This window comes from Ranitomeya variabilis, chromosome 4 (assembly GCF_051348905.1).
Source record: "Ranitomeya variabilis isolate aRanVar5 chromosome 4, aRanVar5.hap1, whole genome shotgun sequence".
NCBI classification, from domain to species: Eukaryota; Metazoa; Chordata; class Amphibia; order Anura; family Dendrobatidae; genus Ranitomeya; species Ranitomeya variabilis.
The window spans coordinates 331695861-331715584 of NC_135235.1; the positions used below are offsets into that span (position 1 = coordinate 331695861).

General features: G+C 43.9%; 1 protein-coding gene and 1 pseudogene across 2 annotated transcripts in view; both read left to right on the forward strand.

The window, feature by feature from the left end:
• Positions 1 to 19724, forward strand: part of LOC143764693 (uncharacterized) — a 133503-nt pseudogene that overhangs the window by 50551 nt on the left and 63228 nt on the right. The window contains exons 2-6 of the transcript XR_013213252.1: positions 2540 to 2689; positions 3031 to 3210; positions 3294 to 3414; positions 3498 to 3595; positions 4092 to 4182. The product of XR_013213252.1 is annotated as an uncharacterized LOC143764693 (transcript). The remainder of the gene's footprint in view (positions 1 to 2539; positions 2690 to 3030; positions 3211 to 3293; positions 3415 to 3497; positions 3596 to 4091; positions 4183 to 19724) is intronic.
• On the forward strand, positions 7658 to 9736 carry LOC143764699 (uncharacterized). Its single transcript, XM_077250550.1, has 5 exons — positions 7658 to 7807; positions 7938 to 8024; positions 8099 to 8309; positions 8397 to 8553; positions 8677 to 9736. Exons 1-5 carry the CDS (start codon positions 7724 to 7726, stop codon positions 9638 to 9640), a joined length of 1503 nt encoding a protein of 500 aa, XP_077106665.1. The 5' UTR covers positions 7658 to 7723; the 3' UTR covers positions 9641 to 9736.

Genomic DNA, 19724 nt, shown 5'->3' on the forward strand with positions numbered 1-19724 from the left:
CCATGGAATCAATGGTGCTATATAAATAAATAAATAATAATAATAACTGGCAAACCCCTAATGCTCATTATACCTACTCTGAGACTCCGATTCCCTGTCACTAACGTGCCCCACTTCATCTAATCCCACTATTGTCCTATGCTGTCTTCTATTCTATCCCTAAGCTTATAAACCGTACATTTAAATTACACACATACCAATATTACATGAATATGTTGACATTAGTAAACGACAAGGTACCGCACATAATCCATATGAACATTGTTCAAAGAGGGGAAAAGCAGATGACAACCTCGGATACCTCCTTATACTCCTTCCTTCTAAAATATGGTCGTCCCCGACCATCGCAGCACCTGCAACTTAAAACTGATGGCATTTTTAAAACCTTTATATAATTAATATAGTCTATGTCTAACGCTGCCGGTGGCTTCTGCCCCACTCGGCTGAAACCCTGGAAGATAGAGTTCAGCTTCTTTTAACACTGGTCCGACTGACCCTGGTCCCTTTCCTCCTAGGACCCATACACATAAGATGCTTACTAACAACAGTCCATGTAAACAAGCAGTGGTCATCTCACCACTGCTTCAACAGTCCATACAGTCCTGACCTGGCTCGCTCCACGGGTCCTCCTGCTCAGATTTCCCCCTCCCTCCTTTAGTAGAGTACTTTCCCTTTTAAAACAAGTGTGCTGCTTGTATGTTCTCAGGGGCAGTTCAGGGTTAAAATAGCACCAAACTCAGAGCAGCTACACCCAGTCCATTTTTGTTAGCAAAGGTAATTAACCCTTTCAGGGTTGCAGTCCTGTAATCCAGCAGGGGGTGCGCAACCGTGTGCAAATAAACTTGGAGGAGGGGGAAACAAAGTCACTCAACTGTGACCGTGGTGGCTGAACGGTCATATTGCAGACGGCTTTCTCTCCCGATTCCCCCCACACACACAAATATTCCAGCTTTCCTGTGGTCTGTATGAGAGAGTCGCCTCCAGACTCCTCTAGCAGAGGATTATCTACAGGAAGAACAACCGGATTAGCCTCTGAAATTCAGGATGCCAGATCCTTCTCTGTCTTGACATCATTTGTCAGGAGGCACCCAAATACGTTATATGGTCGCCCAAAATCAATGCTTTCATGTAACTTTAGTCTAATGTGTATGGGGGTGATAAAAGGTAACTTATTGAACGCTGCCTCTGGCCCAGCCTAATAGACCCTTCATACATTGCAGGCTCAGACACCATTATTAGGCATGTAAGTATAGTAGTAATTAGGCCACCCCATACTATCGAGTACTTGTGGTTGGGTTGCATTCAGCTGGACTCACCTTCTTATATGCCATGTTTGCTTTTGGACAGTAGCAAGTGGTTAACTTGCCAGGGTTTTTGTTGCAACCGTACCTGTGCCGTCCCTGCAGTGTACGGCTGTGTGCAAACGTTGCGTGTTTTTCGTGTTTTTTTTCGCTATAAAAACGCACAAAAAGCGCATACATATGCATCCTATCATTTAGAATGCATTCTGCAATTTTTGTGCACATAATGCGTTTTTTTCCGCAAAAAAAACGCATCGCGGTAAATAACGCAGCATGTTCATTAATTTTGCATTTTTTTCGCATTTTTCCTGCTATTTAGAGCATTGGGAAGCTCCGGAAAAAAACGCGCAAAAAACGCGCAAAAAACGCAAACAAAACGCATGCGGATTTCTTGCTGAAAATGTCCTTCTTTCTTCAGGAATTTTCTGAAATCCTAACGTGTACACATAGCCTACATCTATGTTCTGGGGCCCAAAAGGGTTATTTAAAAAAAAGAAAAAAAACAACAAATGTGATAAAAATAAATAAAAGTGTCTTCTCCTTTGTTGTATATTTTTATTCCTTTTCCAATAATTATTGGTCCCAATTTTCTTCGGAAATACTTTAATATGTAACTTTTTCTGGCATTTTTCTTGTAATATTAGAAAGCTTAATGCCAGAAATAAACCCCATAAAACACTGTACATGGAGATATTGGCATCAAATATCTCCTGTCTTGTTGTTCTTACAAAAAAGCTTTTGTAAAAGTCTCAAACTTCTGTGTGTGAGTCAGACATGAGATCTAATGTGATAGAAGATTACAGTGCGGGGAAGACGGGAAACATTCATATGGACGGCTGGTGGTGATGGAGTCAGTGATGGACTCTGGCCAAATATGTTTCTAGAGCCGTAATAGAAGATGAAAATGTCGCCCTCATCATGAAGTAGTTATTTCTCATGTCACGTGTAATGAATATCTCCTGCAGTATTGCTATGCCTATTCCAGTGTCGGTAAATGAGTTGGTAATTAGCGTTATGGAAGATGAGTCTATGAGAAAATGTATTAATCTACTGACTCCGAGGGAAAAACTACTTGTTGTCTGTGGCCTAAAATATATAGGTTTTATGAGTAGATGTAAAGAAGAGAACTAAATACTGTAAAATAATAAATCTTCTCACATGTTTCCCTTATTGTCTCCAGTAATTGTATTATTACACAGGATTTTTATGATGTTACATCGGCTCATCTTCTCATTTAGGTGTCTACAATATCAGATCCTCTCCGTGAAGATCTTCTATATAAGAGAATTTTCCTGATTTACTCATCAAGGATGGATATGGACAGAGACAAGATGGCGGAGAGGATATTACACCTCACCCTAGAGATCCTCTTCCAGCTTACTGGAGAGGTGAGAGATTCTGATGACGTCACATTACATCATTCTTATCTATGGGAATAACAGATGGACAGAACTGGAGAGGTGAGGATTAGAGTTGAACGAATTTGATCAAGTCAGGGCTTATTCGGCAAGTTATAGCGCTTACCAAATAAGCTGCAGAGGGAACCCAGCTTCCTGGATCGCTCCGGCTGATCAGCTGTTCAGCTCCGCAGGTGCATGTGTCGCGGCTGTGTGACAGTTTATGCATGTGTCGTGACTGTCACACAGCCGATCAAATTTGCTCAACTCTAGTGAGGACTCTGGAAATGTCTGTAGTGATATTTATTATTATTGTGTCTCTCCATAACCAGGATTACACAGTAGTGAAGAAGACCTCTACTGAGTGCTGTCAGGACCCTGTGTCTGAGGGATGGGGAAGACCTCTGAGCCCAATCATGGTGCCTCCATCTCACCCCCTGATACAGGAGAACGTTACTGACCAGAAGATCCTAGAACTCACCTACAAGATGATTGAGCTGCTGACTGGAGAGGTGACACTGCTGGGAATGCTGGGACATTATACAGTAACGCTATGAAGGGATCAGGGAGATGACGGTATCATTGTGTGTGTCAGGTTCCTATAAGGTGTCAGGATGTCGCTGTATATTTCTCCAAGGAGGAGTGGGAGTATTTAGAAGGACACAAAGATGTGTACAAAGACGTCATGGAGGTTCCCAAGCCCCTCACATCACCAGGTAATAGACAGGACTAAATACACACGGCCTATAATTATCTGTATGTAAAGAATGAATTCAGTCTTTGTATTTGTTTCCTCCAGATATATCCAGTAAGAGGACAACACCAGAAAGATGTCTCCATCCTCTTCTTCCACAGGATTGTAAACCAGAAGATCCCAATGTTCCTCAGGATCGTCAGGTAGATGGGGAGGTGTCATGAATGGTGATGAGCGAATATACTCGTTGCTCGGGTATTTGTTAGTGTTTGGAGATTTAGTTTTCATCGCGACAGCTGAATGATTTACAGCTATTAGCCAGGCTGAGTACATGTGGGGGTTGCCTGGTTGCTAGGTAATCCCCACATGTAATCAAGCTGGCTAATAGCTGTATATCATGCTGCTGAGGTGATGAAAACTTAATCTCCGAGCAGTCATAAATACTCGGAGACCACCCGAGCGTGCTCGGGAAAACGCGAGCAGGGAAAACGCGAGCAACGAGTACACTCGCTCATCACTAGTCATGAAATCTCCCTTATGATGTGTAGACGGCTGTGTAGGTCTTGTGCTCAGTCTTGTTTTAGCCACTAGTATTATGTTTTATACTTTTGTAATGAGAACGTTGGAGATGGCAGCATTAGATCTGATCATGAATGTGACTTCTCCATCTGTTTGTGACTTTTACAATATTTGTTTCAGGGTGAAGATCTGACCCATATTAATACTACAGATACATATCAGAGGGGTGATGAGCGGTGTAAAGAGGAGATTCCTACATATGACTACCAAGGTGAGTAGTACCGTATATACTCGAGTATAAGCTGAGATTTTCAGCCCATTTTTTGGGGCTGAAAGTCCCCCTCTCGGCATATACTCGAGTCATACCCAGGGGTTGGCAGGGGAGGGGGAGCGGGGAATGTGTAATTATACTTACCTGCTCCCGGCGCGGTCCCTGCACGTCCCTGCTTCCAGCGTTACATCTTCTTCCTGTACTGAGCGGTCACATGGTACCGCACATTACAGTAATGAATATGCGGCTCCACCTCCCATAGGGGTGGAGCCGCATATTCATTACTGTAATGTGCGGTACCATGTGACCGCTCAGTACAGGAAGAAGATGCAGCGCTGGAAGCAGGGACGTGCAGGGACCGCGCCGGGAGCAGGTAAGTATACGGGGAGGGGGAGCGCTGCCCGATAGTCGCCTCTCCTCCGTTCCGGTGTGGCTCCGTCTTCGGCGTCCTCTGGCTGTGACGCTCAGGTCAGAGGGCGCGATGACGTGGTCAGTGCGCGCCGTCTGCCTGAACGTCAGTGCGGAGAACGCTGAAGACGGAGCCACACAGGAAAGAGGAGCAGGTAAATATTAAAAGTGCGGGGGCCTGAGCGACGGAGAGGTGAGTATGTGATTTTTTTTTTTATCGTAGCCACAGCATATGGGGCAAGTGCCTGTATGGATCATCTATGGGGCCATAACGTTTGTGCAGCACTATAAGGGGCAAGTGCCTGTATGGAGCATCTATGGGGCCATAATGTTTGTGCAGCACTATAAGGGGCAAGTGCCTGTATGGAGCATCTATGGGGCCATAATATTTGTGCAGCATTATATGGGGCAAGTGCCTGTATGGAGCATCTATGGGGCCATAATATTTGTGCAGCACTATACGGGGCAAGTGCCTGTATGGAGCATCTATGGGGCCATAATGTTTGTGCAGCACTATAAGGGGCAAGTGTCTGTATGGAGCATCTATGGGGCCATAATGTTTGTGCAGCACTATAAGGGGCAAGTGTCTGTATGGAGCATCTATGGGGCCATTATTAACCTTTTATGCAGGATTATATGGGGCATATTTTAATATGGAACATGTAATGGGGCCCATCAAACTTTATGGAGCATTATATGGGACTCCTGATTCAATATGGATATTCAAAAACACTTAACCTACTGATGTCTCAATTAATTTTACTTTTATTGGTATCTATTTTTACTCTTGAAATTTACCGGTAGCTGCTGCATTTTCCACCCTAGGCTTATGCTCGAGTCATTAATTTTTCCCAGTTTTTTGTGGCAAAATTAGGGGGGTTGGCTTATACTCGGGTCGGCTTATACTCGAGTATATACGGTAACCACTAAATGCAGAGAAGTTACAGATTCTTCTCAGTCACTGACTGTGGCTGCTTTATCGGTGGTGTAGTCCGGCCTTATCACAATCATGTGATCACCATTTTGCTGCTGGAGCACAACATTTTCTTTCACCCAAAACTGCTGCCATTCAGGGCACAGGAAACATCCACAATGTCCTGACACAATGGCTTATGTCATTGGCTTATGAAATCACATGTCCTTCTCTATACAAAGAGCGGACATCTTGTTTTAGTGACATTTTATCACTAGCACAGCGCAGAGAGGCTGCTCTTGATGCTGGGTCTGGGTGCTGATAGATTTTAGCTTAGTTAGCTAGGCGGTTGTTTCTAAGGCCTCTTTCACATTTCCTTCTTTTTAGATCCGTCACAATGCGTCGTTTTGGGGAAAAAACGCATCCTGCAAATTTGCCCGCAGGATGCGTTTTTTCCCATACACTTGTATTAGCGACGGATCGCGACGTATGGCCACACGTTTCGTCCGTCGTGCACTGGATCCGTCGGAATTTGGAGACGTCGTCTGGAAAAAACGTTCAATGTAACGTTTTTTGTCTGCGTCAGAAAAACGTGCCACAACTTATCCTGTGGCATACGTCGTTGGCTAGAATGGAAGCCTATGGACGCAGGATCCGTCGTGGCACGTCGTATGACGGAATCCAGCGCTGGAATACGTCTTTTTACACTGAGCATGCTCAGAATCAGGATTTTGTAACCAATTCACCAGACAGCCCCAAATCTATATAAACCTGTCCTGAGGCTTGACCCCCAAATGTGCCAGCAAGACTCCTGCCAGCATCCAGCCGGAAGCCAGCCAGCGTCCAGCCAGAAGCCAGCCAGCGTCCAGCCAGAGGCCTGCCAGCCAGTGTGAGTCCTGCCATTTTTGCGTGCGTGTGTCTTGTGTGCGTGTCTGTGTGTGCGTCTGTTTGTGTGCGCCTGTGTGCTTTCGTGCATGTGCATGTGTGTGCATCTGTGTGTTTGCGTGCGCCTGTGTGCTTTCGTGCGTGTGCATGCATTGTGCGTGCGTTTGTGTGCTTTTGTACGTGTGCATGCATTGTTCGTGCGTTTGTGTGTTTTTGTGCGTGTGCATGCATTGTGCGTGCGCCTGTGTGCTTTTGTGCGTGTGCATGCGTGCGCGCGTCTGGGTGCGTGCGCGTGCATGTTTTTTTACTGTGATGTATTTAACAAGTAGTGTGGTGTGTGCAGCATGTGGTTTCAGTGTGTGTGTAATGGTGGTGTGAGTGTGTAATGGTGGTGTGAGTGTGTGTCTTGCGCGTGTGTGTGTTTGGTTTTTTATTTACATTTTTTTAATTGTATTGTTGAAAACATTTACAGTTAATGTACTTGTATGTAAAATAAAGAGCATTGTAGCTCCTAATTGTGATGATTAAAAAAAATGAAAATTAAAAAATAATTAGTAAAAATTAATTCAAAATGTCCGTAGTATCATTTCATAAAGGTAAATTTTAAAGTGTGGTGCATGTACAAATGTACACACATGCAATACAGAGTTGGTTGAGGGTTTATTTTTTAATATAAAAGGTTAATGATAATTTTTAATAGGTTTATTTTATTTTTTTAGAAATTTGTAAACGGATCTTTTCAAATCACATATGTGGTCAATACATTTTCAACTAGTGTTTAGGCATTTCAATTTTACGTGAGGGTATTTTTTTTTTTTGGGTGGAGGGAAATGGTTATACAGCTTGCGCATATTATTGAACTAGGTAATCCAGCTCAGACTGGTGTGCCTTGGGTATGTTTTTTTGGGTTGGTTCTCAAAACGTTGTTTGTTGGCCTGCTTCAACATTGCTCAGATCATTTGAGCAGGGTGGTTTTTAAATCTTTTACATTAGCTAGTTTGGGGGGTTTGTGGGTCTAAGTATAAATTCTTTATACTTACAGATCCATCAGGGACCACTCAGCCAGCAGGGACCACCAGGACAGCAGGGACCACCGTGCCAGCAAGACAGTATCCTGATGTAAGTATTAAAGACCACAAAGCTTGGAATTTAATTTGTATAGTAGCTTACAAGTGTCTTTATACTTGCAGATACACCAGAGACCACCGAGGCAGCAGAAAATGTCTTCTTCTGGGAGCCCTCCTCCACAGCATCTGCGTAGTGAGGTAATCTAAAAAAATTTTTAGTTTTTGGTGTTCTTGTTAAAATTTCGGTTAAACACTATATGCATTAATTATGTTTTCACAGGAAGCTGAAGCAGCTGAGGGCCTCTCAGAAGGAGACGGGATGAGTGGAGAAACGCTAGGAGCTGGCGCAAGTGTAAGTTGTGCCGAAACAGTTGCTTCAGACATCACAGTGCACCCAACACATACAAAACAGATCATCATAAATCATAGTACACATACAACATGTGCCTACATCCAACATAATTCATTTTCCTTTTTTTTAGTCTGCTGCACATTCTGGCCAACGCCGTGAAGGTCCTCCCAGCCGCTCCCAGAGTCGGCATCGTAGTCGCCGCAGCGGTCAGCGAGCAGTAAGTTTTTTTTTTCTTTTTTCTCCTGGTAGTTTTGTTTCAGTGTACTAATTTTATTTTTGCTCTTTTCACAGTATTCACAGCGTGCTCCCGACTCAGATGTTGAGAACGGCAGACTAGATGTGGACCGTCTCATCGAGGAGGTCCGCGAGCGGGAGCCGCTGTGGAACATGGTTGACCGCAGCCGTGCAGATCAGTTTGTAACACGTCGGCTCTGGGAGCAAATATGTGTGAACGTTGTGGCCAACTGGGAGGACCTTGATCCAAGGCAGCAGACTCGAGAACGTAAGTAGTCACATTTCAGTAATTTCTGTAGCAGGACGGAGTGTGTTGTAATTAAACCATTTTTTTATTTCACTCTTCTCTTCACAGGTGAAAGGGTTATGAAGCGGTGGCGGTCACTCAGGGATCGCTTCAAGAGGGAGTTCAACAAGGAGATGCAGGCCCCGAGTAGCTCAAGAGGACGCAGGCCACAATACAAATATAGCTGTGCCCTGTCATTCCTCCGGGAAACGATGTTGAGAAGAAGGTAAATATTCAACAGCCTATTTAATAATTCACCATGTTTACCTGTCTAACCTTTTTTTTTTTTCAGGCAGGGCTTTTTCCTATCAATATATTCATTGTTTTTTTTTTGTCTATTATTTCACAGCACCTTCTGCAGCACTCGGGAGCCTGCTTCTACCTTGGACCCCTCTGGAGCGATCCCACAGGAGTCTGCCACCGTGGGCCACGTCGTTAGACCCCACCCCTCTGACCCCTTGTCTGGCCCTTCCCTCATTTCCGGTACCTCTGCCCCATCCACTTCAACCTCCGCCAGCGCTGGAGCATCATCGCAGCCTTCGTTACTTGAAGCTGCTGGTGACGAGTTAGCGTTCCCTTTACCCCATCCCTCTGATCCTGCCACCTCTAGACTACTATTAGGTTCGGGGCGGCAGCGACAGAGGGGTCAGAAAAGGAGTTATGCTCCTGAGTTCTTGCATCTGAATGCATCCTTCCAGAGCTCTTTCAAACTTTTGGGAGAGCAAGTGATTGCTGGGTTCAGCATGGTTAACAAAAGCATCAGTGAACTCAGCAGTCGCTTGGATAGGCTGCATTCAGATGCAAGGGAATCTCCAAACAACCTTTTTTTCCAATCAATGCTCGGGAGCATGGAAAAGCTAACTCTTGACCGGCAGATACATGTAATGCAAGGCTGCCATGCTACTCTAGTGCAGGCCATCACCCAAGCCCCTCCAACTCCCACACCTCCCCACACAGCCACTGTCTCTCCTACCAACCCTTTCCAAACTACTTGTTGTTTCGCAACCCAGGCCCAATTCCCAACCCAGGCCCAAATCCCAATGTCCTCCCCACTGTTTCCTTCCCTATCAAATTTTCCTTCCCCGTTTAGTTTTCCACCTACCCCAACACCACCCCCTGTCCAACCTGACCTCACTGCTCAGCCTCATGTTTTTTCCCCCCCCTTCCACTACAGATCAACCCCAACCCAGGAGGCTTTCCCCCACTATCGACGTGGTCCATCCTTCCAGCCCCTCCGTTATTATATCCACCCCACAATTTACAGATTTATAAAGTGTAATGTTTTAAAATTTTGTGTAATAAAAATTGTTTAAAATATTTTGTTTAACCCAAAAAGGGTTTAAAAAAGTGTTTAACCCAAAAAGGGTTTAAAAAGTGTTTAACCCAAAAAGGGTTTAAAAAAATGTGTTTTACCCAAAAAGGTTAAAAAAATGTTTAATAAAAATATGTAAAATAAAATTTGGTTTTGTTTAAAAACTATTTTATTGTTACTTGTCTTCATTTAAGTATGGTAAGAAAAAAAGGGTACAAAAATATAACACGCGTTGACAAGGTATAACATGTTTGGTTTATTAGAAAACATACCAAACTTTAGGGAACTAAGTAAAACTTGGTGTCAAGAAAATCGTAAGACTTTGTACAGAAACATTATTGACATAGACATCAAAGAAACATCTCAAACTATGTCATCTTGCCATGGAACTCTGCCTTCAGGTGACATGAATTAATCAGCGAAGTGGTCCCTCATTCTGGAAACAGCAACTGCGGTGCAAACAGAGTTGCTTTGATAGTCCCACAAGGTTGTCCGAGAGTCCTCTTCATCCGTGGTAACTGGCTCCTGGGAAATCACATAATTGTGCAGCACCACACAGGCCTTGAAAACCTCATCCACAGTCTCTGTCTGTAGTTTTATGGAGGTTAGCAGCACTCGCCACTTTGCTGTTAAAATGCCAAACGTGCACTCCACCACTCTTCTGGCTCTAGTTAAACGGTAGTTAAACACTTGTTTGGTTCTGGTCAATCCACTGCTTGAATAAGGTTTCAGTAGGTGTGGTGACAGCTGGAATGCCTCATCACCATCACAGACAAATGGCATAGGTGGGCCAGATGTTCCCGGGAGTGGTCTTGGTGGAGGGAAATCATAGATGTCTCCATATAGACAATGGCCCATAGGAGATGTTTTAAAGACCTGTGAGTCGTTTGAGCGGCCATAGGTTCCAATGTCCACAGCAATAAACTTACAATTGGCATCCGCTATGGCCATAAGTACTATCGAAAAGTACTTTTTGTAATTATAGTACTCGGAGTCAGATCCTGCAGGTTTTGAAATCCGGATATGTTTGCCATCTACGGCACCCAAGCAATTAGGGAAATGGCACAGTTTTTCAAAATTTTCAGCACTCTGCAGCCAGATGTCCATAGTCAGATTCGGAATGAATTCCTGGTGCAAAGTATCCGATAGTGCGCGGCATGTCACTTTAACAATTCCAGAAATGGTGGAGATTCCCAGACGAAACTGATAATGCAGTGATGTTAGTGATTCCCTGGTAGCAAGGAATCTGTGAAAAAAAAAAATTATTAAAAAATGCAAGCACCAACATTACATTTTAAAGCAATTTTCACACATATAATAATATCTTTAATTTTTAATTTTTTTTATTTTTTTTATTTTGTTAAACAGCACTGCAGAAGTTTTTTTTCTGTTTTAGTGCACATTTAAACCAGCATTTTTACATCTGTGCATTCCTGTTATGGAGCAGGTGTTAAACACTGTGGAATGGGCACAAATAATAAAATAATTGACATGCTGTAGAATATGCAACGCAGTGTTTCAGCGCAGCATTTTCTGCAGCATGTTCACTGCTGATGTGGTTTTCCATAGGTTAACATGTGCACATGGCATTAACTATGAACAATGATAAAAAAAAAAATACATAAAAATAGGCTTACCGCAGTGTCACCATCAGCTGCTCCGCCGGTAAGATGGAAAACCTCAACTGTGTGTCCTTCCTTCGGATGACATCCCCAACAAGTTCCAACAAAACATCAAAGTGTTCCTGTCTCATTCGCACATTGTTAAAGAATTTATCCGGGTTCTGCCGCAACTCCATGTAGAGTGTTGAATACAAGCCCCGGGTCATTCGCTGTGCGTTTATGGGATGTATCCATAGGCGGCGACGTCGCTGTCGAAGAATCTTCTCTCTTGCTGCTGCCTCCTTTTCCCGAACTATTATTGTCAGCCTATTGGTCTCAAAAATAACATCAGAACATATGGTTGCAATCTTCAGTAGTACTCCTTCCATCTCTGCCACTCTCTCTAAACCCTGTCAAAGATGGGGTGTAAAAACAATCAATATATAGGTTTTCCTTATTTTTCAGTAGCCAATCACATTTGGGAGACTCCCATTTTTAGGCATGGAAAACGGATCCGTCAAAAAAACGGGTGAAACGGATGGTAAAAACGGACAAGGCGGATGCAACGGATCCAGTTTTTCAACGGAACCGTCTAGCGGATCTGTCGAAATACTGTATGCTTTGCATCCGTTTTTCACTACTTTTGACGCATCCATCGATACGTCGCGCCGATGCATTGTGACGGCCGCCAGACGACGGAAGTGTGAAAGTAGCCTAAGTCAGATAGTTGACATAACTAATGTCCTATGTAGCTGTGAAATCGACCTTCCAGCAGATTTTTTTTGTGCCATTACTGAGGTCCAGAGACAAAGACAGCAGGGCACATTTCATAGAAGTGTGTTGTGTACTGCTTCTATTGCGCTCCATGCACAAGTAGACCTTCTAAATCTTATTTTTTCAGTGGCTAAACGTGATACAGCACACCATATCCCTTGTTTAGTAGCAGTGAAATTGTTCTGTGATTTAACCTGTTACACAGTAAAAAAATATATTTTTGGCAGTTGCTAACGTGATTCAGCACGCCATATCTCACTTAATTTAGTGGCGATGAAATGCACAACTGTTGCAGAGTAAAATAAACAATAATTTTCTGTTGCTAAACGTGATACAGCCCACCACATCCCACCTTGTCATTTAGTGGCAGTGAAATTCAGCTGTGTGCAGAACTCATGCAGAGTAAGAAAAAAACATTTTTTTTCTGTTCCTAAATGTGATACAGGCTGCCATAACCCACTTTTTGTCATGATCCAGGCTGGGTTTTGAGTCCTGTCTAACTTTTTCCCAGGCTGTTCATGTCAAGATTTAACTTTGCTCTGCCTCATTCTGGTTTCAGGTTTGCTATTTAGCTCCGTTGCATCCTGCAGGCGGTGTCAGTTATATTTTCTGCCCTCGGTGTGAGTACCTGACTCCGGTAGTACCCTGACTTGTCCTGCTGCGCTTTATGACCTTGCCCGTGTCTATTCCGCCTTCCCTGCCCATCTTTTCTTAGTGTTTCCTGATTGCTTTTGGATTTCTGTGTTTGACTCGACTTTGACTCTTACTTTACTCTCCCTCTAGTCCCTGGTACTTCTGCCTCTTGTCTGGTATTTGACCCTTTTGCTTTCTACTGACTCTGCTATTGTTTTTTCCCTTTGTACTGCGTGATGGTCTAGGTTTACTCGGCTTGTTTGACTATTCTGCTGCCACCTGGTGGTAACTTCGCTGCAGCACTGCAGGTCTGCCCTTGGAGACTTGTTACTTTCCTTCCACTCTGTTGCCATCTGGTGGAAGTTGCAGTTACCTGCATAGCTGCAGTTTGACAGTCATTCAGTGGCGGTGAAATTGTTCTGTGATTTGACCTGTCGCACAGTAAAAAAAAAAATTGGCAGTTGCTAACTTGATTCAGCACGCCATATCCCACTTTGTCATTCAGTGGCGGTGAAATGGTTCTGTATGCAGAGCTGTTGCACAGTAAAAAAAATAATTTAAGCATTTAGCAATTGCGAACGTGATTCAGCACTCCATATCCCACCTTGTCATTTAGTGGTGGTGAAATTCAGCTGTGTGCAGAGCTCATACAGAGTAAAAAATATTTTTTTCAGTTAAAAACGTGAAACAGCATGCCATATCCCTCCTTGTCATATAGTGACGGTGAAATTCAGCTTTCTGCACAGCTGTTGCAGAGTAAAAAAATACATTATTTTTTGTTGCTAAATGTGAACAGCATGCCATATCCCACCTTGTCATACAGTAACTGTGGAATTGTTCTGTGATTTGAGCTGTTTACAGTAAAAAAAATATATTTTTGGCAGTTGCTAATGTGATTCAGTATGCTGTATCCCACCTTGTCAATTTATTGGGGGTGAAATTCAGTTGTATGCAGAGTAAAAAAAATCTATTTTCGAGGGTTACAAATGTGATACCACCTTGTTATTTAGTGACAGTGAAATTCAGCTGTGTGCAAAGATCATGCAGAGTAAAAAATATATATTTTTCTGTGCCATGCGTGATACAGCAGGCTAGATCTGAGATGGAAATTGCTTTGAGCATATATTCTATTGTATACAGGCCTCCCACAGTAAAAAAAAAATACTTTCTTCTGTTAGTAACATTATACAGCAGGGGCTAGCTGTCAGTTTGAAAATTTTCAGTGCAGATATTGTTGTCCATACAGGGGTACACATGATAAACTATAAATTTGTTCGGTTACTACCGTGCTCCAAAAATTTGGCCACGTCTGAGGTTGTAATTCTTTGTGCTCAGATTCTGCTGTATTTATCTATTTTTTTCTGTTACTACCGTGCTACATAATGCAAACCACATTTTATATTTTAATTATTTTGGGTTGGTATTGTGCTTCAGCCAGGAGTCCACATTTCACAAAATAAGTTATTTGTGCTAATAGCATGGTATTTAAACCATGCCACATTTAAGCATTGCACAGAGCTTGGAGCAGTATTTCTTGCTTAAAGTTTGATCAGTATCTGGTGGACGAGTGACAAGTGTAGGCCTGGTGCTCTGAGAGCTGTGCCAAATTCAGGCAACACAAATGAAGGAGACCTATCTTGGATACCAAACATTTCCAAAAATTATGGACAGATACCACTAAAAGTGGCATCAGTTTCTATTTCTTTATTTATTTTACTCACTTATATAGCGCCAATAATTCCACAATGCTTTATAGACATTTACAGATATTAATGGCATTGTCCCCATTGGGTCTCACAATCTAAATTTCCTATCAGTAGGTCTTTGGAGTGTGGGAAGAAAAATGAGTACTCAAAGGAAACCCTCGCAAACACAGGGAGAACATACAAACTTCTTGCAGATGCTGTCCTTAGTTGGAACCTAGGACTCCAGCGCTGCAAGACTGCTAAAGTTTTTGCATTGACGAGTCAACGTTCCCAGGGTTGGAAGCCTATTACTGCGATAAACACTGTGTGCCACACTGCTGTCTTGGGGAAAACCACTGTCAAGATTGTCTTCAAGCATGTTTTGAAACTGCAGCATGGGCACGCCCCTTTCCAGGGGGGGAAGCAACTGGCAAAATGTACTTTTGTATCGTATATTGAACAGACTGACTAACCAGTAGTGAGCACTATTTTGAATCCTAACAATACGGGCAACAATCATATTGCAGATAGTATTGCAAGAAAGCGCTCATGGGTCGGTCTCTTTCATGAGGTCCAAGTCCATAGTGTGTTGGTGGCGGGATAACACTCAAGCTTGTTACCTCCATCCCCTACTGGCAACCACGGACAACAGAGAGGGAATCATTATCCTCTTCCTCACCTAACTGTTGCGCGCCCATAACCTCTTCCTCCTCTTCCTTCTCAGTTTGTTTCTCCCATAGCAACTGCCAGTGATATGACAGTCCGGAACATAGAGATATTGTTAACCCTTCCACATCCTCCTCTGCTTCCTCCTCTTTTCCCGGGACAACCACCACCTCCTCCCATAGACTATTCAAAGTGTAATCCAGCATGTAGATGACCAGAATAGTGATGCTGATGACGACATTGTCAGCGCTAACCATCTTAGCCATTTCGAAAACGTGCAGAAGGGTGCAGAGGTCTTTCATCTGTGACGATCCACAAGTGTGAATTGCACCAGGTCCGTACTGCATTGTGCCAGGCTGTTGTGAATTAGACTTTTTGGCTCCCTCTTGTGGTTACTAGTGATATGACTCTGGGATTGTCTTTCCTCAGTTTGGCACTCACCTGGGTCGTTAGTCCAGGGGTGTTGCTATATAAGCTTCCTGGATCCTTAGTCCAGTGCCTGGCATCGTTGTAATCAGATCCTTTCTGTTTGCTCCTGTCTGCTGGTCCTGGTTCGTGCAAAATTAAGCTAAGTCCTGCTTCTTTGTTTTTTGGTTATTTGCTTGCTCTCATTTTTGTCCAGCTTGTACTAAATGTGATTCCTGACCTTGCTGGAAGCTCTAGGGGGCTGGTGTTCTCCCCCCGGGCCGTTAGACGGTTCGGGGGTTCTTGAATATCCAGCGTGGATATTTTGATAGGGTTTTTGCTGACCATATAAGTCATCTTACTATATTCTGCTATTAGCTAGTGGGCCTCTCTTTGCTAAATACCTAGCTCATTCTTACGCTTGTCTTTTCCTCTTACCTCACCGTTATTATTTGTTGGGGGCTTGTATCCAACTTTTGGGGTCTTTTCTCTGGAGGCAAGAAAGGTCTTTCTTTTCCCTTCTAGGGTTAGTTAGTTCTCCGGCTGGCGCGAGACGTCTAGAACCAACTTAGGCACGTTCCCCGGCTGCTGCTATTTGTGGTGATAGGATTAGATATATGGTCAGCTCAGTTACCACTGCCCTATGAGCTGGTTTTTTGTGTTTGCAGACTTAGTAATTATTCCTGAGACCCTCTGCCATTGGGGTCATAACAGTATGCCAGGCCAACATTGAATGTTTAATGTATTGCAGAAGTGGGATAATAAGAAAGGAAATTCTGAGTTTTTTTTTTTTTTTTTTCCTCTCTCCCTCCCCTTTACCTCTGAGTGGCTTGTGCTTGCTGCAGACATGAATGTCCAGACCTTGATTACAAGTGTAGACCAGCTTGCTGCTCGTGTGCAGGGCATACAAGATTTTGTTACCAGTAGTCCAATGTCTGAACCTAAAATACCTATTCCTGAATTGTTTTCTGGAGACCGATTTAAGTTTAGGAATTTCAGGAATAATTGTAAATTGTTTCTATCTCTGAGACCCCGTTCATCTGGAGATTCAGCTCAGGAAGTTAAAATTGTTATCTCTTTTTTACGGGGCGACCCTCAGGATTGGGCTTTCTCGCTAGCGCCAGGAGATCCGGCATTGGCAAATATTGATGCGTTTTTTCTGGCGCTCGGATTGCTTTACGAGGAACCCAATCTTGAAGTTCAGGCAGAAAAAGCCTTGCTGGCTATTTCTCAGGGCCAGGATGAAGCTGAAGTGTATTGCCAAAAATTTCGGAAATGGTCCGTGCTTACTCAGTGGAATGAGTGTGCTCTGGCCGCAAATTTCAGAAATGGCCTTTCTGAAGCCATTAAGAATGTGATGGTGGGTTTCCCCATTCCTACAAGTTTGAACGATTCCATGGCGCTGGCTATTCAAATTGACCGGCGTGTGCGGGAGCGCAAAACCGCTAATCCTCTGGTGGTGTTGTCTGAACAAACAACTGATTTAATGCAATGTGATAGAATTCAGACTAGAAATGAGCGGAAAAATCATAGACGTCAGAATGGGTTGTGTTTTTACTGTGGTGATTCTACACATGTTATATCAGTATGCTCTAAACGCCTAACAAGGGTTGTTAGTCCTGTCGCCATTGGTAATTTGCAACCTAAATTTATTTTGTCTGTGACTTTAATTTGCTCATTGTCTTCTTACCCTGTTATGGCGTTTGTGGATTCCGGCGCTGCCCTGAGTCTTATGGATCTGTCATTTGCCAAGCGTTGTGGTTTTGTTCTTGAACCGTTGGTAAATCCTATTCCTCTTAGAGGTATTGATGCTACGCCATTGGCGGAAAATAAACCGCAGTTTTGGACGCAGGTAACCATGTGCATGACTCCTGAACATCGGGAGGTGATTCGTTTTCTTGTTCTGCATAAAATGCATGATTTGGTCGTTTTGGGTCTGCCATGGTTACAGACCCACAATCCAGTCTTGGATTGGAAGGCAATGTCTGTGTCAAGTTGGGGCTGTCAGGGAATTCATGCTGATTCTCCGCCGGTGTCTATTGCTTCCTCTACTCCTTCGGAAGTTCCTGAGTATTTGTCTGATTATCAGGATGTATTCAGCGAGTCCAGGTCCAGTGCTCTGCCTCCTCATAGGGACTGTGACTGCGCAATAGATTTGATTCCAGGTAGTAAATTTCCTAAGGGAAGACTATTTAATCTGTCTGTACCTGAGCATGCCGCAATGCGTTCGTATATCAAGGAGTCTCTGGAGAAGGGGCATATCCGTCCATCCTCTTCCCCTCTTGGTGCGGGATTCTTTTTTGTGGCCAAGAAGGACGGATCTTTGAGACCTTGTATTGACTATCGGCTTCTGAATAAAATCACTGTTAAATTTCAGTATCCTTTGCCTCTGTTGTCGGACTTGTTTGCCCGGATTAAAGGTGCCAAGTGGTTCACCAAGATAGATCTTCGTGGTGCGTACAACCTTGTGCGCATTAAGCAAGGAGATGAATGGAAGACTGCATTTAATACGCCCGAAGGTCATTTTGAGTACTTGGTGATGCCTTTTGGGCTCTCTAATGCTCCCTCAGTGTTTCAGTCCTTTATGCATGATATTTTCCGGAAGTATCTGGATAAATTTATGATTGTTTATCTGGATGATATTCTGGTTTTCTCTGAAGATTGGGACTCACATGTGGAGCAGGTCAGGATGGTGTTTCGGGTTTTGCGTGAGAATGCTTTGTTTGTTAAGGGCTCAAAGTGTCTCTTTGGAGTACAGAAGGTTCCCTTTTTGGGGTTTATTTTTTCCCCTTCTGCTGTGGAGATGGACCCAGTCAAGGTCCGAGCTATTCATGATTGGACTCAACCCACGTCAGTTAAGAGTCTTCAGAAGTTCTTGGGTTTTGCTAACTTCTACCGTCGTTTTATCGCTAATTTTTCTAGCGTTGTTAAACCTTTGACGGATATGACCAAGAAAGGTTCTGATGTTGCTAACTGGGCTCCTGCAGCCGTGGAGGCGTTCCAAGAGTTGAAGCGCCGGTTTACTTCGGCGCCTGTTTTGTGCCAGCCTGATGTCTCACTTCCCTTTCAGGTCGAAGTGGACGCTTCTGAGATTGGGGCAGGGGCCGTTTTGTCGCAGAGAGGCCCTGGTTGCTCTGTAATGAGACCATGTGCTTTCTTCTCTAGGAAATTTTCGCCTGCTGAGCGGAATTATGATGTTGGCAATCGGAAGTTGCTGGCCATGAAGTGGGCATTTGAGGAGTGGCGTCATTGGCTCGAGGGTGCTAAGCATCGTGTGGTGGTCTTGACTGATCACAAAAATTTGATGTATCTCGAGTCTGCTAAACGCCTGAATCCTAGACAGGCCCGCTGGTCATTGTTTTTCTCCCGTTTTGACTTTGTGGTCTCGTATTTACCAGGTTCAAAGAATGTGAAGGCTGATGCTCTTTCAAGGAGTTTTGTGCCTGACTCTCCTGGAGTCGCAGAACCAGTTGGTATTCTTAAAGAGGGAGTTATCTTGTCAGCCATTTCTCCTGATTTGCGACGTGTGTTGCAGAGATTTCAGGCTGGTAGACCTGACTCTTGTCCACCTGATAGACTGTTTGTTCCTGATAAGTGGACTAGCAGAGTCATTTCCGAGGTTCATTCCTCGGTGTTGGCAGGGCATCCGGGAATTTTTGGCACCAGAGATCTGGTGGCTAGGTCCTTTTGGTGGCCTTCCTTGTCACGGGATGTGCGGTCATTTGTGCAGTCCTGTGGGACTTGTGCTCGAGCTAAGCCTTGCTGTTCTCGTGCCAGCGGGTTGCTCTTGCCCTTACCTGTCCCGAAGAGGCCTTGGACACACATTTCCATGGATTTCATTTCAGATCTCCCGGTGTCTCAGGGCATGTCTGTCATCTGGGTGGTATGTGATCGCTTTTCTAAAATGGTCCATTTGGTGCCTTTGCCTAAGCTGCCTTCCTCTTCCGATCTGGTTCCTGTGTTCTTTCAGAATGTGGTTCGTTTACACGGCATTCCTGAGAATATTGTGTCTGACAGAGGATCCCAGTTTGTTTCCAGGTTCTGGCGATCCTTTTGTGCTAGGATGGGCATTGATTTGTCGTTTTCGTCTGCCTTTCATCCTCAGACTAATGGACAAACGGAGCGAACTAATCAGACTCTGGAGGCTTATTTGAGGTGTTTTGTTTCGGCAGATCAGGATGATTGGGTGACCTTCTTGCCGTTGGCTGAGTTTGCCCTTAATAATCGGGCTAGTTCCGCTACTTTGGTTTCGCCATTTTTCTGCAACTCTGGTTTCCACCCTCGTTTTTCCTCGGGACATGTGGAGCCTTCTGACTGTCCT